We start from the raw sequence: 26595 nt of genomic DNA on the forward strand, positions 1-26595 counted from the left end.
GGATTTTTGTTTTGTTTGGCGCCGCCTGAGACCTTTTTTTTTTTTGCTATTTTTTGTTGCTTTTTTTTTGCGATTAGAGAACGGTGTGTGTTTCTTGCTTTTTATTGCTCACTGTTGACGGTTTTGACGTCGCATTTGAATATTGATTTATGACCGCTAGTGTTATACAGATTTATGGTCAAATATGTGTCCCTTTCTGTTTTATTTTTGTTTTTTTTTTTCGGTAGCTACTTTTTCTAGATTCCTAGATTCTAGACTCCAGATTCCCAGTTTCGAATTTCGTTCCCAATAATTCCTATAATCGTGGCTATCTTTTTTTTTTTTTTTTTTCTAGCCATAAATCATAGTGAAGTGTGTGTGCTTGGGTGCTTAGTGGGTTAACCTAACCGAGAGTGGGTTAAGAGGAAAAAGGGGGAAAAGGGGGGTAGAACTGCTTTCGTCACTGGAACGATAAGGCTTTTATCTAATTGATAGCAAATTGCTGATTGATGTAAACGATTGAGGGGCGCTTGTTGTTGTCGGACATTTATTTGATTGATTAATTGATTGATGGCTTGATGCACTCAGCTGTGATTGACTAAGCTAGGTGCGGGGGAGGGCTGGGATATCTGTTTTTTTTTATATTCATCTAATCGAACTATTTATGCAGTGAGAGAAAAAAATTGTGAAAAAAATATAGTTTGAACTTGGGATTTTTTTTATATATACTATTTAAATTTTTTTCTGTGTACTTCTGACATTTTTATGCAGTTTTATGCGATGATTTATTGGCCAATTGCATTAGCATGCCTTCTCTTTCGCTTGCCAAATGGCCCTCTCTCTCTCACTCTCTCTCTTTTCCCCCCTCGCCAAACTGGTGGCGCCCCTGTGCGGTTGCAAAATTTATTGATTTTGTTTGGCGGTTTTTGCAGTTTGCCTCTAAAACTTGGCTTGAACCACCAGCCACCCACTCCCCTCCCTCTCTCTTTTTTTTTTTTTTTGCGATGTGTGCGTGAGTTAATTTAAGCTTCCATTCTCCTTAATTTTTGTTTTTTTTTTTTCTGCTGCCCGCTTGCTATAAAATTTTTATTTATTGATTTTCATTTATGTTTTCCTTCCTACTAAACCAGCTGCTACACTTTATGGCCACGCCCCCTCTTCCGCTCCACGCCTCCCATTTTTTATGCCCCATTCGCGTCTTCAATCTCCATAACGGTAAGCATTGGGATTCCCACCCAAATCTCCTCCAGCCACCGCAGGCCATCTCTCTCGGCCAGAGAATAGGAATCCACGCCCCGTCTCTTTCGCTTCCAGCAATTACGTGTTGTGTGAAGTTCACCGCAAGCTATTGCCCCTCTTTCTCTCTCTTCCTTTCTTTCTCTTCCATCTCCATTTCATCTTCATCCTTCTGTCGTTGCTTCTCTCGTTTCACTCACTTTTATGACTCCCATTCTGCCTCCCCATCGGAAATGGGGGGATTCCAATTGTGAGAGTGTTACTAGGGGGGGGGTTATGGTTTTTGAGGTTATGTTATGGGCGAGGTGATAAACTTTTCGAAGCGCTAATTGGATAACTCAAAAGTTTTGATTAATTCGATTCGAAAGGTCGCCAGGGCTCGGCCAAAGGTTAAATATTCAAATGGCAGGGAAATATTATTGTTTGGCAGGGGAAGCGATTACTTTTTCTTGATTACTTGTAGAAACGATAGCTATCGATAACTATCGATTTTTAGGCATGTTTTCTATCAAAAACATTTTATTTCACATTTATCGATCACATTTTTAGTGTTTGAAGTTTAGTTTCATTATTATTTTTATCGGGAGTTATCGATTTTTAAGATTAATGACCTTAGAGCACATTTTAGTTGATAGTTATCGATAACGTGGTGCTTAGAGACTATGTTTATAACGATTTCAATCGATAATTATCGGTTTAAAGGCCGTTCTTTTAAAAAACACTTTTAATACGATATTTATCGATAACCTTTTTAAGTTTAAAGCTCTAATTACTCATGACCAGTGTTGAAAATTATTGATTGCTGCATCTTTTATGGCAAAAAAAGCTTCAAAGATTGATTTTTTTTTTATTAAAAAAAGCCACTTCCTAATTAACGCTGAAAACCACTATAAAAATGCCAATAATTAATTCACAAAGCATAACCTCACATAGAAAAAATGAACATTTTCATATAAATACCTTAATTAATTGCTTTTCTATAGTTTCTCATTCACATTTTTTTTCTTTTTATTTTTTCTAAATACCACCCTCAATCCACAACACCAAACTCGAACCCGAACCTTTCTCAATTCGCTCCAAAGGGGGCGGGCGCTACTGCCTTTGAAGAAGCACTATTTACATTGAAAATTCCTCTGCTAGGAGAATTTTTCCCAACATTCCCCGAACAGACGGAGCAATAATTGCAAAATGCCAAGAAAAACCGTCGAAGGAAATGTGCGATGTGAAAAAAAAAATAAAATAAAATAAAAATTCTACACGCACGTGTGTTTCCAAGAAAAGAAAAAGATAATATAGGTTTTTGCGGTTGAGAAAGTAGAATTCCCCCCTTTGTAATAATAGATTTTAATTAATTTTTGAAGAATTTTTAAGAGAGACTTCCTTCTTCCTGTTGCTCCTGTGGAACTTTAAGAATAAAAACTAGGTCGTCTCCTGGCTACGTTTTTATTGCCAGGACTGTGTGAGGTAATTTATGCCGTTTTCGCCTGGGCCGTGAAAAGAAAGTTTTCATTTCATGGTTCTTTATTTATTTTTTTTTTACCTTCCTGCTGGCTCCTCTCCTGGGGAGCCATAAAAATTGTTTTGGCCAAATGAGAATGAATCGTCCAGAGGTCATAAAAAAAAAGGCCTTTAGCTTATTTTTCCCCTTAATTAATCTCAGCAAATAGTTGTAATAGATACGAATATATAACTATAAAATAAAAAGACAGCATCATTCTCTATTCCTTCCTTGAAATGTTGGGATTTTAATTTCCGTTCCTGCCATCGCCGTCCCATGACAAGCGTCACTGTCAGGCCCAAACCGATTCCAGTTTCTGTCATTGTGTGGGCTCTGTTTATTTGAAATGCCATCAATGGTATATCAACTAAAAGAACTAAAAGTAATCATTAATAGTTGTTCCTTCCCCGGCTACCGGTTCATGGGTTTATTCTTTCATTTTCATGATCGCCATAAACCAGGAAACCAAGAAAGACCCTTTTTTCGATATCTAAAAGCCAATAATATTGCTAGACAAACGACGCAATTGGGTCGGTGTCGGTTTCGGTGGCTTTATTATTGTAGGGAAACCCAGATCCATAAAACCAGTATTATTTTAGGGTTTACATTTTTGGCTTTTAATTATAATTATATTTGTGGGAAGAACTGGGCGCTATTACTACCATTATTGTCATATTTCTTATCGAGAGAGAGCGGAAAACCAATAATTATAAAGCTAAAAGTCAATTTGAAAAGCTCACAATTAGTCGACTGGTGCTACCATGGAGCTATCAGTGCCATTACGTTCTGATCCCAACCGATCCAAAGTTAATTGCCTTCATCTTTATGGCATAATGACCGATCTATGGCGTATAATAACCGATATAGCGTGACGCGATGCCATTTACTAGCTTTTAGAATAGGTTCTTTTTATAAAAAATGAAATAGTATTTCACCTTTTGACGTGACTGTACCTCCGGGAAAACATCAATCTGTGTTAAAGAGCAACAACTGTCACTCTCCCTGTCCTATTTGGATTTTCTTTTTCGTTGAAGGGAAAGGAAAACAAATTTCCATTTGCCATTTTCCCCGTTTTTCTTGTTTTCTTTGGCCCCTTCCCTATTTTTTTTTTTTTTTCAACTGCTACTGGCAACTGGCTACTGGCTCTGCTTGTGCTTTTGTCTTTGAGCCAAAAGTTGTTTGGGAAAAGTTTCGCACAGCAGCCAAAGCAGATTCCATCCTGGCATACTACCCTCCGCCCTCGCTATTTCGCCCGCAAAATTCTGTTCCTGGGTCAGGAAGTATTTTGAAATTGCATAAAGTCGCTTTTAGAGCAAAGATTTCAATTAAAGTTGTGCCCCTCGCTTTTTAGAGGCCCTTTTGGAATAGAAAGGGGAAATGGGATCCCAGGCGGTTTCCAGGATAATAAAATTGAAGCAAGGGAAGCGCAAAATGTTCAAAAATGTTGTGGTAGGTAGGGGATAGCAGGTTATTTTATCTTTTGTAGTACAAGTCTTGCTTTAAAGATTACTAATCAACACTTGGTGGTTATTTGCCCTTTAACAACACTGTTTATAAGGTATTGTAGGGGATTATCCAACACTCTTTTGTTTTTTTTAAAGAGGGAGTACCTTTCCTTAACTTTGTGTTGTGTGGTAGGTAGGTGATAAAGTATTATTTCTGGCAGATTATTTCATTAACCAACACTGTCAATAATGCAATATTAAGGACTATCCAACACTCTTTTTGTTTCTCAAACAGGGACTACCTTTAGGGACCTTTTCTTGAGCCAATATTTTATTTTTCTTAACGATGTGTGAGTTATTTTGTTGCCATTTATAACTCAGTTTGGCCAGAGAATGACAGATAATGATAAAGATAGGCCGAAAGAGAACGAAAGAGAGATCTAAGTAAATAAAAACGTGAACTGCATCGCATTAAAGTTGATCTAATGACCGGCTACGTGAGTTGATTTAACAAAAAAGGTGAGATGTTGCCAAAAGGGGCGTTTCCGGAGGCGTGGCCATTAATACCTAGAAGGTGAATTAGAAAAATACAAAAAAAATACAAATTGACTGAAAAATTAAAGCTAGGAGTAAGAATTTAATATTTTTTTAAAAAGAGAATCAAATTATTGCATAAGAACCACCATTCGCCACAGAAGCTCTTCGTCCAAAAAAAAAATACCAAAAATAAAATTAAAGCACTTAAAAATTTTTCATTGCATACGTTTTGGGGCTCAGCAAAGGAATCAAAAGAGAGGGGGATGGATGAAGTGAAGAGTGAGAAGGGGAGGAGAGGAAAATCGCGTTATGAAGCGCTCTGTGACGCAAAAGCTTACACACACACACACAGACACACATACACACACATGCAAAGCACTCAGATACAGATACTCGCAGATACTCGGATACTGGCAGATACGCAGATTGTCGGCAGCATCGCATAAATATTAATAAAGACATCAAGAATTGATTGAATCGAAAGCGCAGAACAGCCAACAGGCTCGTGAGCGTGAGGCGGCATTACGTGAGGCTTAGAGATGGGTGCGTGACGATGCCATCAATTAGGGATGGGGCTCGGGCGCCAAAAAATCATAAAATTCAAGGTTAAGAATGGCTTTGGAAGCTTTAGGTCTCAAGATCTTTAATTAAATAGTTCTTTAATCTCTTACCCATTAAATCAAGTAATTTTTTACATTAATTTTTAACACACACACACACACTCTTACACACATTCCAACGAATTGTGATAATTTCCTTTCATCCCGAATTCTGTTGCCCCTTTTTAATATTTTTGGAGGCAAGTTGTCTCTCTTAATGAGTTTTGTGTGCTTCAAATTGAAAATTTCAACTTGAGCAAATACAAAACACCCACACACACACACTTATACACACACATACGAATTAATGGAGGGTGTGGGTGGGAAAATTTAAAGTTTGAAAAGTGGATTTTTGGGTAGAGGAGGAGTTGGATGAAAAAAGCTGTAAATTGTGCGGTCGGCTTTTCAGGGCAGAATGGTTAGGGGCTCTGGGCTCTTGATTAGGCGATGCTTCAGTTGATAAACTTGCCCTCACGCCCACTAAACCGCGGGTCACGCCCACACACATCCTTCCCCCCCCCCCGCCCCACTCCCTTCAGTTCGCTTTTCATATGGAAATTTTACCCAAACTCGCTTTAAAAACTTTTTCGCACAAATATTTTTATGTAAATTGTTTTTGGCATTTATTCATTTATATATGTATGTGTGTAATATGTGTGATGTGTGTGTGTATGTGTGTGTGTGGGAGTGCCTCACATATATGACACATGTATATTGTTCTTGACATTTTCATAATTTAACTTTTTAACAAAAAATACCCCCTCTCAAAAAAAAAAGCACCAAAAAAGAGCAGTTCATTTGGGAAGTTGATTAGTGAGAAAACTTGTATTCCATCTCTCTTGTTTTTCTTTTTTTTTCTCTTAATTTTGGGATAACCTTTTTCTTTATCCTTCGAAGGATACCTACGGAATGTTATTCTTCTTGAGACATTCTTCGTTTATTCTGAAGAGACTTTTTCGAGATGGGTTGTGAGTGGGAGGGAATGATACTCAAGCACTTTTCTGTTGCTGTTTCAGCCAGTTTGTTTTTATTTTCCTTTGCGTATTTTTGTTAATGAGTCCTTGCCTCTCTTGTTTCTGTTTCTTTTTGTTTTTGTTTTTGTTTTTGGTGCTACTACGCACGTGGAGTGCAATAAAAAAATAAAATGAAAATCAAGGAAGTGGATAAAGTTTTAAGGAATCACAAAAAGATAGACTAGAAAATGCTCTTTACTTGAAATTATTTAGAGTGGCTGACATTTCCCATAGGAAACTGGTCACACTTTGCACCTGACATGTCAAAAAATGATTTTTTTTAGCTTTTTTGATATCTTACTCCCAAGGACACTTGCTTTTTGTCTTAAAATGTATTTCAAGTAACTTACATCTCTCATAGGAACTAGAACTTACTCTGGTCACACTTTACATACTTTGAAATTACTTTTCCTTGACATAAGATGTCTGAACATGAATTTTATCCTTTTTTTTCTTATCTAACTCCTGAAAAACACTTGAATTTTGTCCAAAAATATATATCGATTGGTTTATTGCTCTCATAGGAACTAAAACCAACTTTGGTCACACTGCATACACACTTTTTCCTACGAAAAAGTTTTCTTAAAATTCAGATATACTCTCGCAGGATCTTGCAGGACATTGACAGTTAAAGAAACTTATGCTAAAATGGCACATAAGGGGCACACAGCCGGCACAAGGGGGGGCTTTTTGGTGATAAAGAGGTAAAGGGTGTAGAGGGGGGGAGAGGAGAGAGAGAGGCAGAAGGACAGCAAGGACCTGGACAAAAGCAAAAGTAACGGCAAAAGGCAACGACGCTGCTGCCGCACTTAATGTTGCATACTTTTGCGAGGTCCTTGTGCCAGTAACGTTTCCGTTCATTCTACTTTTACACTTTCACACAGACACACACACACACACTAACAACACACACACATGGACACATTAAGGATACTCATATGTGTATGTACATATTATGACCACCTTGAATTTTGTTCCACTTGTAGCTGCTCATTTTTGTTATTTTTTCTGTGTTTTTTTGGCCCAAAAATGAAAGAAAATAAATGGTCAGATGGCAATTTTTAGACTTTAGGGGGTTCTCCTATTAATATTTACTATTTAAATTCAAAAATAGTATGTTTGAGGAGTTATATAAGGACTTCTTTAGCCACTTCCCCTTATTTCTGTTTCCATTAGCTTTCATCTGCTTTGCATCTCTCCTCATTTCAATTCAATTCAATTCATCTCACATTTCACCTTTTGTTGCCTTTTGCTTCCTGGGAGGACCAAGGACATCATACCACCCCATCATCGCTCGCTCGCTCCTCTTTTTAACAACTTGTGACACTTCTTACACTTGACTTTTCTTGTTTCGCATTGTTCTTATCTCACTTGACTTTTCCCATCGACTGGGCTGGGTGGCTGGTGGCTTCTGTTTCTTCTGTCTCCTGTCTTCTGTCTCCTATCTGTGCGCTTTTTGCACTTTTGCACTTTATTACACTTCCGCTTTTGCAATTTCAGCGCTTTTCCGCTTACTCTTCCGCTTTTTGTTGTTGTTGTAAGCGTAAGCGTGGCAGCGCCTTAAACTATGCTATGATTTTTTCATATCCACTTGTCACTGTATGTTTGTGTGAAATGCTTATTTCTTTTGTTATATCACTCCACTCCAGCGGGTGTGTGTGTGTGTGTGTGTGTGTTTGATTGTAGCTGCCACTTTATTTGTGGCATGTAGCTCTCCACTTTTCTCCATTTTTTTTTTTTTTTCAAAGCCTTTGGCAGCTTCTTTGTCTGCCATTTCCCAGTGTTTACATATAACACACAAGCAAGCACTTGGGGAAAAGGATAGTTCTATCTAGGAGTGATATTTGTGATATTTTAATACTTTCGATAAATTCGATATTTTTTTTCGATAGTTTTGATCAATCGATTATGAAGAAATACCTTTTAGTAAAGTAATTATCACAAAATAAGTTAATTTTTAGGGAGAAATTTTTAAATAATTATTATTTTAGATCATCTTCGATAAATTTCGATTATTTCGATTAATCAAAGATGAAGAAATTACTCTAACTGGTTAGTACTTATGTTTATCTTCTAAATATATTTTTTTCTCAGTGCATCTCAGCTCTATTTCGTAGTCACATCATGAAAAGAAACTGGAGGGGGCCGCCCCACATATATGGGTGGCGAAAAACCCTTTCATGGGTGTCTGCCTCCAACAGAAATATATATTAATATACCTCAATGTGACCGCATTTGTCTATGTCGTCCCGCTCTGTCTCTATCTCTCTCTCTCTCTCTCACTCACTCGCTCATCGCTCACACGCCTGTCAAGCTGTCTGCTTGTCTCTTTCTTGTTACGTATTTGCATTTGTATTAAAAACGCTTAAAGTGGAATTTTATTTCCTGTTTCTTGGTCCTTAACAGCCTCCCCCCCCCCTTTTTTTTTTTCTTTTCATTTTTTGTTGTTGTTGCTATTTGGCTTCATCTCCATTTATTGCTGCGTCTTTCGCTTATTTCTTTTTTTTTTGTTGTATTTTATTTCTAATGCCATTTTTATACGCATTCGCTGCCTCGTTCATATCGGATGGAGGATGAAATATTTTTATATGATATTTATTTATTTATTTTTTTTTTTTTACATGGCCTTCCAGGCGAAGCAACAAAATTTCGATGATATTGTTGAATGAATGGCAAGGAAAGCCAACCAGAATCGATAACATTTTACGATTCACCCACCTTTCCCCCCTCCTAATATTGCAAAATACAAAAATATTTTCACTAAATTAACTTTTGCACTTATGGTATTTCCATAATTAAATCAATTTTGTTAGTATGTTATTGTGGGTTTTTTTTTTTGGAGGGAAATTCTATAGGATATTTTGATAGACTAACGAAATAGAAGGCCTCTGTAATCGATACCTTAATTGGAAATGAAATGCAAGCTTGTGGCGACAGAGGCTTCGGGATCCGGACAGGACCTTCTGTTCTCTGTGTGTATGAGTGTGTGTTTGTGTGTTACTTTCTGAAAAGCAAACAAATGTATAAAGGAAGCTTATTTTGAAATGTTTAAATAATCTGTGCATCTTGGGCATCGTTCTGAATGCCTTTTGGCATAGACTGTACTGTAAATATTGCGTTGGCTTGTTTGGGTGGCCCCTGGCCCAGGTTGATGTGCTGGTTTTGTGTGTAGTATTTTTTTTTCTTTTTGTATTTCTGTATGTGTGGTGGCAACTCTTTTATGTTACGTTGAAATCCTGCAGGGATTTTACCTACTTATCAGAGAAGACCGTCCCCCAACCCCATCATCCGCACTCGCACTCATCATATCATTCTGCTCTGCTGCTTGCCGGGCATTTTCATTTTCAATTTCTTTTCATTTTCGTTTTTCGGTTTATTTTTTTTTTTTGGACCAGCAATCAACGTGCTATAAAAAGCCATAAGTAAAAAGGGAATACATATATATATATATATATATATATATATATATATATATATATATATATATATGTATGAGGGGCGGGTGGACGGATATTGTGTAATGGTCTTTATTGTGTCTGTTAACGGATTTTGTGTTAAGCACAGGACCTGCGACCAGCGACCCGCTTTTAGATCCTGCCGACCATTCGTTTCGATTTCTTTCGGGCTCTGCACATAAAGAAAAATTTTTAAAAAATTGGCACTCTTTTTTTCTTGTATCAGTTATCGATAAGAGTTTGAGGATGAGCTTTAGTTATCGAAAAAAGTCCATCTTCAATTGGTAATTCATTTTTTACATGCTCTAAAGTTTGAGGATTCATTAAAAATTATAAAAAAAAATACTTAAATAACAGTTTTTTATGTAATATCCTTATAATCGATAATTTATCGATAAATTCTTTAAAACTTCGATAGAATTTTATGCTCAGAAGTATATTGTTTAAATTAAAATATATTTATAATCATATAAAAGACATAAAGAAAACCTTTTGAATGTCATAACTCTGAAATCGATCAATTATCGATAACTTCGCTCAAACAATAATTGTTTTTCTTTATATTTTATCTAAAAAATTCTTCAATGAAACATTTCCCTCAGCGAAGAGCGTATAAGCCTTTCAATTTTAATAAATGCTCAACGGCTTTACAGAAATCATCATTATCCTTGTCAATTTTAAAGCATACTTTTGGGGGCTTTCGTTAGGTCTTTTTATATAGTTACCATAACGATCAATTAAGGTATTTAAGCCGCATCCGCTTGAACATTGTGATGCGTTTGCATTAAATATGTAATCACCTGCCTTGTGTCGGTTAATTATGCCCGAAGGTAGCAGGCAATTGGCTTGAATGAGTTGCCTCGACTTGACTTCCTCTCTCGCCTTCTGACTTTCTTCATCATCATTATTGTTATAAAGCGCGTAAAGCTCACCACCACCACCGCCCACTCCTTTTTAAACATTTAAGTTTAATTTAATTTATGCACACACACTACACCTCCCTACCACTTATTTTCAACGCATCCTCACCTCACATCCATTCTGGCATTCTGGCAGCGAAGCAAACCAATTGGGCCAGTGCATTAAATGATCATCAACTAATTGGGTTGCTTGGATCAACGGGCAGCAGATGAAAAGCGCAAAATTGTTTCAATTCTGTTGCATAACTTAATAAATAAATTGCATTCCCGTGGGCGATAGCTGGGCGCTAAGCGGGATGAGGAAAATCAAATCATAATGAGCGGAAAATAGGGCACATTAAAAAGAAAAACAACAGAATGGAACTATGAAATAATAGCATGGTTGGTCGGAAAATTGAAATTGTTGGCAAGTCATTTACAAATTTAGAAGAGACAATCGCACAGGCCAGATAGAAACCTATTCCGGCTGATTATTCTTAATAGGAGTTTTCAATTTTCCATTTGAACTATTTCCCCCATGTAGCTCACAAAGTTGATTTGCTCCCTGGGATCCTTTTTCTGTTTCTGTTTCTGTTTATACATTTCTGCCTTTTTTTCTTTGCTTTAAAAGGCAGAAGGTCTTGTTGGGTCAGTTTTGTGTTCAAAACACAGAGAAAATAGGAGGGAAAGCAAGTTTTCACCAAAAAGTAGGCTTTGAAAAATGTTTATAAAATTTGTTTGCCTATTTTTAGGCTTTTTTGAGATTTTAAATCTCTTCTTTTGAAACAACAAAAAGCAAATCAAAACCAAACTTAATCTCAAACTCAAGCCAAAAACTCATGCATCATAAAATGTTTATAAAATTGTATAGCCTATTTTTAGGCTGGTTTTAAGGAGATTTTAAATCTCTTATTTCTAAATCATTGCCTATTTTTAGGCTTACTAATAGGAGTTTTCAAAACTCCTAAATTCCAAAACTCTAATTCATCCCTTTATTTTTTGGGTGTACTTCTTTTAGACCCTTTTTTATTTTTGCCTGTTCGTCCAGCATTTTTTCCGGCATTTCCATGACTGTAACTGCTTGCAGTTTATAACGCCTCACAAGTGCTATCAATGTGCTCACACACACACACACAGACAGATACAGATAGAGAAACAGATACAGATACGGACACACAGATACACATATAGTAACCAATACCATAACAGGCATTCGCACACATATTTGGAAAAGCTTTGGCTTTGAGGCTGACTTGAGTGCTCTATGCATTTTTGTTGTTTTGCTGAGGCATTTTAGTACAAACACAGTCAGATACAGACACACATACATATACATGTATCCATGAGATACAGATACACAGATACACAGATACACAGGGATAGGCAGTCGATTGTAGCTACAAGCATAATCGTTGCTTATTGGCAGCTGCTGCCTGGCAGTTCCAAGCGATAAAGATGAAAACGCTGATGGCGCAACTTTGGAGAGAGAGATGCCCAAAAAGTGTGAAAGAGATGGACCAAAAGAGTGTGAAAGAGAGAGAGAGAGAGAGAGAGTGGCTTGGGGCTAGGGAGGAGGAGAAGGTGTAGCATATTTGCGTGCTTTTTAGCGGCATTCTTGCTTTAAGCCAAGTGTGAACAATCAAGCTCTCGAGAGCACTTACTTTAATTCAGATCACAGGATATATTATGGGCTGTTGTTTCGTGTTTATCTTCTTCTTTATTTTTTCCTGGAATTTTTGTTCAATTTAATTAAAGGACTGTTCAATTTATTAATTTTAAAGCATGCTTTTAGGCTTTTAACAGTCTTCAATTAAATTTAAACAGATTTCATTAAATTAAAATAATATTTAAGGCCAATTTCCTGTTTAAAGTATAGGGAGTAGTTCTAAGGAGTACTTCCGAAGTCCTTTAAAAAATTTCTGGTTACCAAAAAGTATGCAACACTTTGTGAGCTTGATGAAATTAAAGCAAATTTCGTTGATGGAACAACAGGCACACGGCACTACAGAGTAGCAGACTCACAAACGAACACCTGAATCTCCCACCTACCCACCTACCTACCTATCACCTCCTTCCCATAGCCCATGGCTTTTATATATAAAGCATACTTTTAGGCGGACGAGAAACGGCTGAATGGCAGAAGCATTTTCACTGTCACATTTAATTGAGTTTGCCTCGTCCTGGGCTTGCGCTAAAAGCAACGTCATTTACGGCCATCCTTACCAAAAATATTCCTCTCATTCCGGATGTCCCTCCAACTGCCTCCGACTGCCTCCTCCTGTTAGATGGTAGCATTTTTAAGATGCCTCAGCTGTGGCTCTCTGTCTAAATTCTCAGCCTCAGCCTCAGCCTCTCTCCCATCTATTCCCATTCATTGTTCTCCCTGGCATCATTTAATTGTCAAAAGACGAGCCAAGCAATTTTTACGACTATTCCCCCCTTATATCTTTTCCTAAATAAAGCAAAAAAAAAAAATGTATGAAAAAGAAATAAATAAAATACCATAGTCTGGCGGATAGAGAGCACCTTTCAAAGTGTGACGTCATTGGTTTGCCATTCAATTTGCCCCCAAAAGTCGGCACTAAAGATGAAAGACTCCCCTTGAGTTGTAATTTCATTCATTTTCCCATCATCATCGTTCGTTTTTTGGTAATAAAATAATAATATAATAGATTTTAGAGTAGTAGTCCTGCTACCGGGGAAAGTTTCAAGAGTCAGAGGGCCTCCAGCCTGCAGCAACAACAGCTTAAAAGTAGGCAACACACATGTACGCCTGGTCCAGTGCTGGATAACACGATTTGCCAACACTTTTAGTCTTAATTATATTTCTACATAATTTAATTGCAATCTCTTCTGTTTCACACACACACACACACGTCTGTGTTCCTTAAAGTGCAAACACAAAATAAAAAAAAATGCATATTTTTTTTTTTTGTGAATTATGCAAGGGAGGTGGGGTCGAAGAGGGTCGAAGGTTACGTGTTGTGGCAAGTGTGACGTGGCAAGTGGGTTAAGTGTGTTAGCTAAAAATTCATGGCACGACGATAGGGCAAGAGGTTACTGCACTGAAAAATGCAAAAAAAAATATAGATACTATTAAGAGTTGATAAAAATAATGGCTATTAAGCCTAAAAGTAGACTGCAGATAACTATTTATAGCCTACTTTAAGGCGACATCTTATAAAAAAATTACCTATATTCTTTGTCTTAAATATTTACACTTTTTTTGTGTATTTGAAAAGCATATTTGACATACATATGTATGCAAATTGCGAAGCCATTAACAACCACTGTGTTAGTTAGTGTGGCCAAGCGTGTGTTTCTTAGCCTCGATATGTGTGTGTGTGTGTGTGTATCTGCCTGTCTCTATATATCTGTAATGCAGTCAATACGTTTTGACACTAATTTGGTCAGCATTTGCATTGAGACTCATTGAAAATGGCATTTCGCTAAAGGCCAACGTCAACATCATCGTTTCAGATCAGAGCAGGGAGGACTCTATGGCCATCATCATGATTTGCATTTCCATTTCCATTTCCAATCACCACTACCACTACGACTACCATCATCATCATCATCATCATCATAGTTATCGTTATCATCCTCCAAAAACACAAAAGCCTCAAATTGCAGCTGGGCCAACAAACTGACACATCAGAGACTCTCTCTCGGATGTCCAGGTAGTAGTAGTAGTAGTAGTAGTGGGTGGTTTCTGATACTCGTTCTTGGCCACCCTGAGGTTTGTTAGCCTGGCCGAAAAGGCAGATGTTCTACTATCACTGAACGAAAATCGGCAGAAATTTGTAAAAGAAATCTCAAATGGAGATTTCAAATCACTTATTTTCAAGCTGAAAAGTAGGCAATGATTTTTTTAGTGGCCCAAAAACCGAAAGAAAGGTAATACCTTTCCTCAAAGTGTAGACAAAATATGAAAAATTTCATTTTTCCCCCCTTAAGGCACATTTGCAAATGGTTTTCCATTCCAGAAAGAAAAAAAAAACAAAAAACTATGCTTTGTATGCCTGTGAAATGGGAAAATCTCACATCTGATGCGAAAAGTGCGTAATGAATGCAATTCCTGCAATTTCTCCATTCTGTCTCTGCCTCAGACTCTCCATGAAATTGTAATGTTTCCTTGAATTTCCCCCCAAAAAATCGCCCAAAAAAAAACCATTGAAGGTTTAAGTTTTTGGCAAAATAACTTTTCTCACTCCGGGACTAAACGCTTTTGACTTTATGCCAGATATTTTATCCATTATGGCATGCATTTTGCTTTAAATACCAAACACTGGCCCCGGCCCGGGCCCAGGCAGGCCATCGTTTCTGTTTTTGCCATGAAACTATGCGCATATTTTGAAAGATGTTTTGCATTAAGGATAGTGGGCTGGACCAGGGAGTACTAGAGAGTGTACTAGGGGGTGTACTAGGGGGTGTACTAGGGGGTGAGAGGCATTATTTATGACGTCGCTGGCACAGTGGATATTAGCACTGATGCTGATGATTACGGTAGCGATAACGATTGCCCTGACTATGATGTTGATGTTGATGATGATGGTGATGGGTTGTAGCTTCATCCTATTAATGGATATAGTTCAGAAACACACACACACCCCCCCACACCCACAGCCATTGGCACACAATCCCCTCCCACCACCCACTTTAAAGTATAAAGCCAAGTGGCTTGAACTAAATTTCAAGTGATGGATGCCAGTTTATGGGTTCAAGTGAGGGCTTAAAGGTTTATTTCAGGCCAAAGTTCTCATAATCCAAATGATTTACAATCAATTTGGTAGAGTTGCCAGAGTTGCTAGTGCTTCCAAAACATTACCTCCACTGTCTAAAAGTATGCTATGATTTAAGCTTTGTGATTTAATTATGAAAAAGTCCTAAAAGGATTGCATTTTCTCAGCCATCTGCACTTTTTCCGCTTCTCTGTTTTTTTATCCTTTTTTTTTTTTTGTGAGAAGCTTCCTTGTTTGTCCTTTTTTTTTTTGGTCAGTATTTTTTTCCCCCTATTTTTTTTTATCCCATTTTCCGGCGACGTGCAGTCTGAAAGTTTTTCTTCTTGTTGTCTGAATTGGAGGATTCGTATTTCGATTTCTCTCTTTTTTTTTTTATTATTTTTATTTCAATTTTCTTTTTTTTCGGGAAGCATTTTTATTAATGAAACACTGTGTCAACACTAGAGAGAGAGATAGCGAGAGAGAGAGAGAAAGAGAAGGCACACAAGTACAATGTATAAATATTATGTAAACACGCAAACAATGAAGTGATTTGTTGCTACTTAAATTTAGCCCCCGAGAGCCAAACAACAACAAGAACGAGAAAAAAAGGGGTGGTTGACGACGGGGGGGGGGGAGGGGCTGAGCTATGGGGCATAATGGTTACCGAGATGCTGCACACTCACACACACACCAACACACCCACTGGGGCACAGTCATACTTACAATATTCTACACATGTTGGTGTATACTTGATATAGTTGGGGTCAGGGTTTTAGGGGCTGTTTTTGGTTATTTTTTATGGAATTTATATAGATCTCTCTTAAATGATTTTGAAAAATGCCTAAAAGTAGGCAGCATATTTTTTAAAATTTAAGGACACTGAATATCAAGTTTGGGATGCGTTTTTTGGTAATTTATTTAAGTTTAAAATATTAACAGATCCAAAAAGATTATTTTATGAAAATAAATGGAGGTTTTAGTTAATTATTATATTGTTACTAAACCTTTTAAAAATGTATAGCATATTTTTAGGCGAATTTCCCAGAGATTTGCAATCTTTTCTCTCAAATCTTCCACATTCTGATTAATTTTCAAAGAGAGTTTAGTTAGAATACTTCTTGAAAATCTCATATTTCCTTAATATTTCTTTGTTAAAATATATTTAAAAAATATTTCGCCTAAAAACTGATTAACTCCAAGCTCCCCTAATGCCTTGGTCATGACTGTGAAAGTATGTGCCTAGCAAAAAGTTGAATTAGTTGCAAAGAAAAGCAGAAAAAGCAACAGAGAGCTTGGATGGGGAAAAAAAAGGAAAAAATTGAAAGGAAATATTTGTGAATGTGTGTTGGTCCTGGCTGGTGTGTGCGGGTGTGTGTGAGTGTGCGAGTGTGTGTGTGAACAGGCGCAGTCGCTGTGAAAATAGAAAGTAGCAAACAGCGCCCAAGGCGCTCCTCGACAGAGAGGGCGCTACTTCGCTGAAAAGAGACGGGGGACGGGCGCCCTGTTTGCCAACACTTAGAGAAAAGGGGGGCGGGTAATGGGGCGGGGGGTGCGAAAAGCCACAAGAGATGAACAAGGGGGCAAGAGGAGGGAAGAAAATCAGAAATAGGGTCCTTAGAAACCAAGGATTCGAAGGCTATTTCCCACCTGTGAGCAGCGGCCTTTTCACGCTAGATGGCGCTGCTGTGCAGATGCAACTGCAGTCGCGAAGAAAGTTAATGTGAAATGGAGAAAGTTAAGTGGAAAGTAGTGTAAGTCGGTGTTGAAGGCACGACAGGTCCCTGATTGAATACTGGTCCACTAATTGATATCTGACCTCTGACCTTGGCCATGACATTGAGTATCTTGTATCTCGCTTTTAAGAACCATCTCATCTTGTTTGTTTTTTAAATTATTTTCCAAGTCCCGGCTCTTCTCTCGCTCGGAAAATCATAGATAGTGTATAAATAGAGAAAGAATTTCTCCAGCGCTTAATTCACTTTAGATGCCCACTTTCTAGTAGCCACCATCCCACCAACCCATCATCCTTCTAGCTATATTTCTCCTTCGTGGCAATTTTTCCTCCTCCTGGCCACTATTTCTAGTTTTTACCTCTCTGGTTATGCTTTTTATTTCCCCCTTTACCTTTACTTTTTTTTTTTTCTTTTTAATGCAATTTGAACAAATTAAAAAGTGGTGCGTGTGGAGGTGCAGGTGCAGTTCCAGGTGCAGGTGGCTGTGGGGCTACTCTACTCCATCATCCATCTCCTGGCCACCCGCAGACACACCACTATTTGTTACGCCACCTGGCCTCAGTGCTTTATGATATAGCTTTAATTAAACGCAATTGAGTTGAGTTTAAAATTGTTCTGAAGAAGAAGGAAGGTGTCATCTTCCGAAAGGTAGTAGTAGTAGTAGTTGTTGGGTAGAAATGGCGAAAAAGAGTTAATTAGAGTTGGTAGTTTCAGGTGACAGAGGCGAAAACTAAATTAGAACAATATTAGTTTGATTATCTACGTTTTCAAGCGTTTTCAATTTAGAGTTTTTGAATGAGAGGAAATTGTTTGGAAAAGTGATAATAGTTAGGGATGTTAATATTCTACAAATTGTGTAGTCTACTTTTTGGCTCAAAATATACGATTTAAAAATCAAATAAAAATATTGTGGCCCACTTTTAGGCTGCTAAGTTTACGATTTAAAATCTCCTGAAATTCTATAGCCTACTTTTTGGCTTTAATATTTGAGTTTCTCAATCTCCCATTCACTTTAAAGCCTGCTTTTAGGCTAAAACTTAATCCCTAGACAACTATTTCGACGGAAAATCCCAATAAAACTTTTAACTAACCATAAAATGGAATATTTTCTCTTCATTTTTGCCAATTTAATGCCACTATTTTTTAAACTCGGCTAAGAAAGAACTTAACAACTGGCAACTAAACTTGTTGTGGTCCCTTTTCCCTATTTTTTTTTTTCTTCCTGCTAACTAAAGTCCTTCTAATCCCTCGGACCACAATCTCCCTCCTTTTTTTCAGGAACTATCTCATTGTTAAATCATTTCAATTATGGGAAAAGTAAAAAGTACCTAGTTAAGGTCAAGGGGGATCCTTTCAAGGGGGCTTGGCACGGTGGGGAGGGCGGTGTGTGGGAGGTATTACTGTACAGTAAAGACCATCATCACCAGTGGGGAGTAAGCCGCTCAGACAACAACAACAACAACAACGATGTCCTACAAGGGTCCTTAAGGCTAGATGTTGTTTCTGTTGTTACTGTTGTGTTATCCTATACAATTTCTATACAATCTTCTCTCTCTCTATTTTTTTTTTTTTCTTATTTATTTCCCTAACAAGGGAATGTTAACAAGGAAGATGAGGAAAAAAAACCTGCTACTCGAGTTGCAAAACCAAACAAATACTCTGGAATAAAAAATAAAATATAAAAAAAAATATAGATGAGATAGTCTGTGGATTGGAAATCCAAGTGCTTTGGCATTATGCTTTTTATCTTTGGGTGTGCATGTGTGTGTGCAATAATTGTGCATTGATTATCATAATATTCTCGGCAGAGCCATCAAAATTGCGCATAAAAATCACTCGCAGCGCAGATAGACAGTTTATGGCAGTTCGTTTGAGGTTCGTCAGTCAGTCAGTCAGTCAGTCGAATAAAAAACATAAACCAAGGCTCTAGAAATGATATTTGTGGGGGTATTGTGATGAAAAATATTAAAAGTGGGACATGAAATGGTTTAAAAATATTTTTAAAGAGATTAAAGGGCTTGTGGGATGAGAACAATATATAATTTTTGATATATTATGATTTTTTACGATTGTAGTCTACTTTTTGGCTCAATATTTTACGATTTGAAAGCGTTAAAAATATTGTAGTCTACTTCTAGGCTGATTATTTTACGTTTTGAAATCACCTTTAATTTTATAGCCTACTTTATGGCTGACTAATAATAATAATAATATAAATTTTTTCAATAAACATTTCTCTACTTTACTTGAGAAATTCTAATCTTTAAAGAAAAAACTCCCTTTTTAAATTTCCCAACCTCCCTAATAGCATCTAGAATTTCCCTAAAAAAAGAAACCCCTGAAACTAAATACCTTGGAACTAGAAACTAAATCCTCCCCCTCACTGTCCTCACTGACATCCATTGACCATTGATCCATCATTTCGGGAGGCACGTGTCTGTCAGTTGCAGCCTCTTCCCCCTGCCCGCTGCCGGCTGCCCTTTTCTGTCATTTAATGCCTGTCAGCAGGACTTCCGCTTCCGTTCTCATCGCATTTCGCAACCAACCACCTCTCCTCTCTCTCTCTCTGTCAGATATCTCCGAAAAAAAGGCAAGAGACTAACAAATAGACAAATAAACAATCGAGAAACCACGAAAATAAATCCGAAAATAATAAAAATTAAAATGAGAAAAAAGTGCTAAAAATAAATCGAAATAAAAAATGAAAAAATACAATTACTAAAAATATAATTAAGAAACGAGAGTGCCAGGATGATAGCCACGCTGTTCATCATCTTTGCATTCATAAGGGCCTTCCCCTGGAGCCGCAAACGCAATCGTCCCGCCCTGGCCCTCACTCTGATGCCCGAGAACGCTGGCGAGGATCAGCAGCAGCACCAGCACCACCACGAGGTGCAGGACACCCAGAAAAGGGACAACAACAACCGGCCACGTCCCTCCATCACCCTGGGCAATGGCGATGGAATGCCGCTGTCCAGGACTCGCCGCAAGTCCTCCAAGTTCCACGAAGTGACCTTCAGTGGGTCGGTGGGTGGCGGGGATAGTGATGAGACTGTCGAACCCTCGCCGGGGAAACGGAACTCCATGAGCACTACGAGTAACTCCAGTTCGGCGCCGTACAGATACCTGAGCAACAGCAGCAGATCCCGGGGATCCAGGGGCGAGTGCCACGAGTACTACCAGCTGCAGCAGCAGCCCTCCTCCTCCCTGTCGAATGGTGGGGGGAGCGGGAGCGGGAGCAGGAGCCGGGGGATGAGCCAGCGGAGCGACACCATGGCCACCGAGGCCGAGGGCGAGGAGTTCGAGGTGGATCCCATGGACGAGGACGATGAGGACGAGACCTATGACCGGGAGACCGAGGAGTTCTACAGCAACATACAGGATGCCGCCGGCACCGGATCAGCGGGTGCCAGTCGGAGCAAGAGATCCTCCCTGTTCTCCCGCTCCGACAGCTCGGCCACCACCACCTCCTCCAGTGGCGGCGGGACTTTCACGGGGGGCGGCGGTAAGCGGAGATCCGCCGCCTCCATCCTGTCCTCGTCCCTGTGCTCCGATGTGATGGTCAGCGACCGGAGGAGCTCCACGGCGACGGAGTACAGTGTCCGGTCGGGGGGCGGGACGGGGAACACCCAGCGGCGGTCGAGCGGCAGGATCAGGAGATATGTCTCCCGGATGACCATTGCGGGCGCCAGGAGACGCACCACGGGCAGGTAATACTTTCTGGGGAGGATTACCACTTTATTTTCCATTTTCCTTCAAACATAATCAATTTATTATTAAATTTTTTTAGTAAAATAATAGGAAAGGGGGATGGGAAGGTGCCCCTTCCTAGGAGCCGTTCTCCTGCTGCCACTGCTCGTGCTTGGCCAGGAGCTTCTGGCCCAAAGGACGCACCTGCCGGAAGGCCTTCTCCACATTGGCTTCGATCAGGGCCTGTGGCTCCTTGGCCGCCTGGCCACCAGGGAGCTTCGTGGCGCACCTCACCCGGTGCATGCTGATCTCCTTGCAGGCCAGGCGGATCTCGTCGCCGGTGAACTGGTCCGATATCTTGACGAGGCTCTCCAGGAGTCTGGCGTTCAGGGAGATGGTAGTACCTAAGAGACGTCCAATCAGGCAGCTCCTCTCGGCCGGATTGGGCAGTTGGATGAGTAGCTTCTTCTCGAAGCGCCGGAGGAAGGCCTCGTCTATGTCCCAGGGCAGGTTGGTGCTGGCCAGGACGAAAACTCCTTTGAGAGTGTGCTCCATCCCGTCCAGCAGCTGGAGTAGCTCGTTCTTGAACCTCTTGGAGCTCTCGTGATCCGTGGCCCGATCCCTCTTCGAAGTCAAGCTCTCTATCTCGTCGAAGAAGATGACCGAGGGAGCCCTCTTGGCGGCCATGTGGAAGAGGACTCGCAGGATCTTCTCCGACTCGCCCCGCCACTTGCTCACCATGATGCTGGCCGTGATGTTGAAGAAGGTCACCTGGCCCTGGGTCTCCGAGTAGAGGGCCTTGGCCAGCAGAGTCTTTCCGCTTCCGGGCGGTCCATGGAGCAGCAGAGACCGCCACGGCTTCAGGCCGTGGGCGAAGAGCTGGGGATACTCAATGGGGGTTATCACCGCCTCCTTGATCAGCTCTATGGCCCGCTGGTTGCCACACACATCCGACCACTTCAGCTTGATGTCCTCCCTCAGGATAGAAGTCTTGACCAGTTCCGCCAGAGACTGCCAGTCCAGGGAGGAGAACAGGGCATCGTCTCCGCCCAAGTGCCCGTGTTCGATCTCCCCCACCATCCGGTTGAGATTTGGGTTTTCCGGCGCACTCTCGCTCGGTGTCTCCATCTTCTTGATCTGCAAGGGCGCCTCCGGATCATTATTTAGCTTCACGGCCGCCGTGGCAGCTCCCACACTGATGTGCCAGTTGGCCACCGAGTTTTCCGGCTGGGACATCTTGTTCGTTGGCTTCTCCTTCTCCCCAGGCGCCTTGCCCGCCTGCTGGGGCTGGGGCTGGGTCTGCTGCGGCTTCCCAGCCATCTCCACCTTGATTTTGGGAGTAATTTTCTTGAGGATTTTCGGATACTTGCCGAACTTCATGTTGAAGAAACTGGCGTACTCCAGATACATGCCATCCAGATCGATGTTGTCGCACAGCTCGAACTCCTCGGAGAGCCGGCCCTCGTTCTTCAGAGCCTCGGCACTCGAATAGAAGCCATTCTCCACCAGATACCGATGCATCAGGTAGAGGATGTTCCGGCGCCGGGTGCTGAAGTTCCTCACATCCTCGCAGAGGATTTGGGCAGCCGCTGTGGCCGTCACTCCGTACTTTCCCTGGGTCTTAATTTTGAGGCCGTCTTTGGTCTATTTTTCTCTGAAAATTTTCTTTTTTCTTTTCTGATTTTTGTTTTTGTTTTTTTTTTGGGAAAACTTCAAGCCAGAATCAGAGTTGTTCTCCTTCGAGTGGAAAATTCGTAACTACATGTAGAGATTCTCGTGTTCTGATGTATAGTTTGTAGTTTTTGTTCGCAGCTCTGGCATTTGTTTTATTTCTCTCGGGTAGGGTTGTCATAACATACTCCATAGAGTTGCCAGGCAACCTAGAAACAACATAAAAATTTTAAGTTTCTAGGTAACCAGAAAAGGGGAAGAAAAGTGACTTTAGTTTGTTTTGTAGGAACTAATTAGTTATTTTTTTTAGGTTTAATTTGTTAGTAATTTATAAAGAAAAGGATAGTAATACTAATAGTTCCTTAAAAAAATATAAAAACTTTTTAGTTTAGAAGTTTCTGAGAATCTAACTTAGTTGCTATAAAATTAGGGGGATTTTAGTCTAGTTCTGAAACTATTCTAAAAAACATTATAATCCAATAAGCAAAGAAATATTATCAGAATTTATTAAAATTATGATGCCTAGTACTCTTCTATAGGTGTACAAGTACCGGGTATGAATAGTTTTATTAAAAGTTATATAAAAATCTATCTAAAAATTAAAAGTATTAATAGTTCTCTAAAAAGTTATTTTTAATATTTATGAAAATAGTTCTATAAACAGTTCTATAAATATTTTTAGCTAAATATTATCTAATCTATAAACAGTTCTGGAAACACTTTCATAAATAGTTCTCTAATTCTCTTAAAAAAGTATATATTTTAGTCTACGTACTCTCAAAAATATTTAATAAAATAATAAATTTATTATCCCCTTAAGACCACTGCAAAATCCACTACCATTTCTCTCAGTGTAGCCAAAAATGTTGGCCAACAAAACGCAACCTAAACCAATTTGCTATTCCACGCCAATTTGCTTTATCTCCGACGGCCAAACAATTGAGCCCCTCAATTGGTTAGTGCGCCTAATTGTTCCTTGTGCATTTCACCTACCCCTCCCCCTCCCCCTCACTCCACTCCTGGCCTCTGACCCCCCCATAACCACCCACAACCCGTTCAAATTGTTGCCAAGAGCTCACAACATGCTCAATTGGGCCGGCGATGACGGCGACAGCTGCTGCAGCCCGCGATGGTTAATCAAATGCAAGGACTACGATGGCAAGGACTACGAGGACGACCAGGACGACGACGCAATGAAATGAAAATCAGCGGATCCTGCCCGCACACACACACACTCTGACACACACACACACACATACTGATACATGGATATAGTGCATCTATAGGGGCCACGCCCACCCAGGTGAAATTATGCAACATGCTGTCCTGCCCCTGTCCTGCCCCTGTCCTGCCCCCGCCTCTCTCACTTTTCCCATTTTCCCATTTTGTCAGCCATCCATCCATCCATCCATCCATTTCACCTTGCCTTAAAAAACATTAACACAAGCAAGGCTGCCAGAAGTGGGTGGCTGGGAGGTAGTTGTGCACTGGGAGAAACGGGGGATTCTATCTATTTAATTAGGTCATAATTTAGGCTTATAATAGCTTAAAAATCATAGAATCTTTTAAGAAAAACTATTTTTTAATTAAATAAATCTGGGTTTTTTTTATACATACTTCAATAAGAAACTAAAATTAGTTGCATTTTAATAGAATTTTTTGACCAAAAATCTATTAAGTATAAAGTTTGAATTCAAATATAAAAATATTGAAAAATACCAAACAAAAAAAATAAAAAATCTAAACACTATATCTTCTAAGAGCTCTATAGTATCTTAATAATAAATCTCTAATACCTATATAAAGTAGCTCCAATAGGAACTAAAATATAGAAATGTTTTTAATTAGAAAACCCTAAAATCATAATCCATATCTTAGAAAAATTTTAAAATATAGTTGCTGATATTTAAAGATATCCTTTAAGATCTCTTTTCCTTTAAATAACTATCAGTTCTTCTTAGAACTTAGCAACCCTATCATTTTTTTGAAAGTGTCCTTGTTTTTTGGAATGTGCCCATTTCATTTCGTTTCGCAATTTTAATTTGTTTTTTTTTTTTCCCCCCATTTTTATTTTATTTTTTTTTATATTTTGTAACCCCACTACTGGCCCCACATCTTTCATCATCATCCCAGCTCCCTGGCAGTCAGTCTCAGGCTTTTGTTAATGGCCTTGTGACAGTTTTTTTTTTTTTTTTTCTGCCCCAACCAACCCACTAAACCACCCAACCCCCCCACCACCCCACCGACCTCTTCTTCTTCTTCATCTTCGCACACACTCAGAGTTGCAATCGGTCGTTCTGTCTCTTTCGTCAGAATTTTCTTTTGGTTTTCTGAGCTGAGCTTCTGCTTTGGATTTTTGGTTATTTTCACATTTTCTTATTTTTTTTTTTTTTTGTCTAATTCCTTTCGGTTTTTGGGGTTTCCATTTTCCATTTGCTTCCCCCATGGTTCTTCTCGGCTAACGGTATTTAAGTCTGTTTGTGTGTGTGTGTGTGTGTGTGAGAGGGAGAGGGGTGAGAAGGCCACTTGCCACTTGGCCTCGGGAGGGAGAGAGACGACCTGAGACGACTGGTATTCAAATACGTGACGAATTCCTCGAGAAATTTTAAGGTTTTCTTTGTTTTTTGGACTAGAACTGCCAAATATTTGGTGATTGAGAGTGAGTGATTAATGAATCGAGTAAATGAATGTAAAATTTAAGGAACAAAGGATCAAATAGTTAGAAATAGTCTTTTATTTCTTCAAAAACCAATCCAATTAAATAACCAAAAATTTGTAGGTTTCTTAAATTTATTTTCCCTTCAAAGGAACCTCTTTTTTTATTTTTGTTTTTCTTTAGTTTTTCCTTTTCATCAGCTTTTCACAGCTATTTCCCACACACACACACACACGTAGTTATCCTCACACAGACGCTCATTAAGTGTACATATATGTATGTGTGTGTGTGTTTCTGCTGGTGTGAGTGAGTTGCGAGTTTAACAAACTAATTAAGTTGGTGCTGGGCGTTGAGCTTAGCTGAAAAGTCTTTCTGCGAAAAAAGAAAAAAGGGCCAACCTTTTGTCTCGTACACAAACAGCAATGACAATACACCAAAACAGCACTGCGAGAAAAACTAGTGGAGTTTGGGGGAAATAAAGAGAACTTTTATTTGAATTTTTTGAAATATTTTTCGAAATTTTCAATGATTTCTGAAAAATATGCCAGAAAGTAGGCAATGAAAAGTTTTGATGTTATATTTGTTTTAATTTTTATTTTGGTTCTATTTGAGATTATAAAAGGTATATATTGAATAAAAAAATTACCTAAATAGCCTATAAAAATAAATAATAAGGTTTATTTTAAAGTTTAGTTTGAATATCATTTAAAATGTATTCAGAAAACTATAAAAATTATAACAAAAAAGGGGGCCTAGAGGAATTTTTAAAGAAAATGAAAATTTCCTTCTTTAAAAATATTATTATTGTTTAACTTCCACCACCATTTTTTTGTGAGTGCACTCCCCTCACACACTGCTGACTCATACAAGCACACAAACCCCCCTCCTACACACACACACACACACACACACACAATCAGCATGCGTCGTTCATTTATTTGCACATATAATTAGGCGCATGAAGAGCTGCCGTCGGGCATGCTTCCGTTCTGCCACTCCCCCCCCTGCCTCCCTAGTCCCTTTTTACGCCCTCACCCCCTGCCCTCTTCCTGTCTAATTCCTTCTTCTTAAGCCACCACACCTCCCGCCTTCCTCCACCCTCCTGCCCAGCAACAATGCCAGTCTTCCGGCCTGAGTTGCGACTGTGTGGCTTAAAGCACGTCACGGCTTAAATGAAGGAGAAGCCACTCATCCCTGCCAGACCCGCCCCCTCAGTCAGTCAGGATATCCCTCTACCCGCGTGTGGTAGTATGTGTGTGGTGTGCCGCCTGCAAGTATGCAACAAGAAGTCAAGAAAACTAGACTGCGGTTGGGGAAGAAAATAAATAAAACAAGTCTAGGGGTTTAAGGGAGTTCTGACTTAAATTTTAAAAATATTTTTTTTAGAAAATCATAAAAAAAAATACAAAAATATTAAGAAGATAGTCCTAAAAACTAAGAAAAGGATATAGGGACAAATC

General features: G+C 39.2%; 2 protein-coding genes across 10 annotated transcripts in view; one reads left to right on the forward strand and one right to left on the reverse strand.

The window, feature by feature from the left end:
- The window catches only part of LOC6502358 (cAMP-specific 3',5'-cyclic phosphodiesterase), a 193267-nt gene that overhangs the window by 136659 nt on the left and 30013 nt on the right, over positions 1-26595 (forward strand). For 2 of the 9 annotated variants that reach the window (XM_001967498.4, XM_032452067.2), the window contains exon 2: positions 19692-20828. The exons of the other annotated variants lie outside the window; for them this stretch is intronic. In XM_001967498.4, the coding sequence (XP_001967534.1) occupies positions 19870-20828 (959 nt within the window). In that variant the 5' untranslated portion in view covers positions 19692-19869. The remainder of the gene's footprint in view (positions 1-19691; positions 20829-26595) is intronic. 9 annotated transcript variants of the gene reach the window in all.
- Positions 20867-22646, reverse strand: LOC6502594 (katanin p60 ATPase-containing subunit A-like 2). Its single transcript, XM_032452069.2, has one exon. The coding sequence runs from the start codon at positions 22327-22329 to the stop codon at positions 20947-20949; it is 1383 nt and encodes a 460-aa protein (XP_032307960.1). The 5' UTR covers positions 22330-22646; the 3' UTR covers positions 20867-20946.

The sequence above is a fragment of the Drosophila ananassae genome, chromosome XR, assembly GCF_017639315.1.
Source record: "Drosophila ananassae strain 14024-0371.13 chromosome XR, ASM1763931v2, whole genome shotgun sequence".
NCBI classification, from domain to species: Eukaryota; Metazoa; Arthropoda; class Insecta; order Diptera; family Drosophilidae; genus Drosophila; species Drosophila ananassae.

What these genes read in the sequence shown, in the direction of transcription:
- LOC6502594 (XM_032452069.2), bottom strand. Translation starts at nt 22,329, where the DNA reads ATGCATCGGTATCTGGTGGAGAATGGCTTCTATTCGAGTGCCGAGGCT.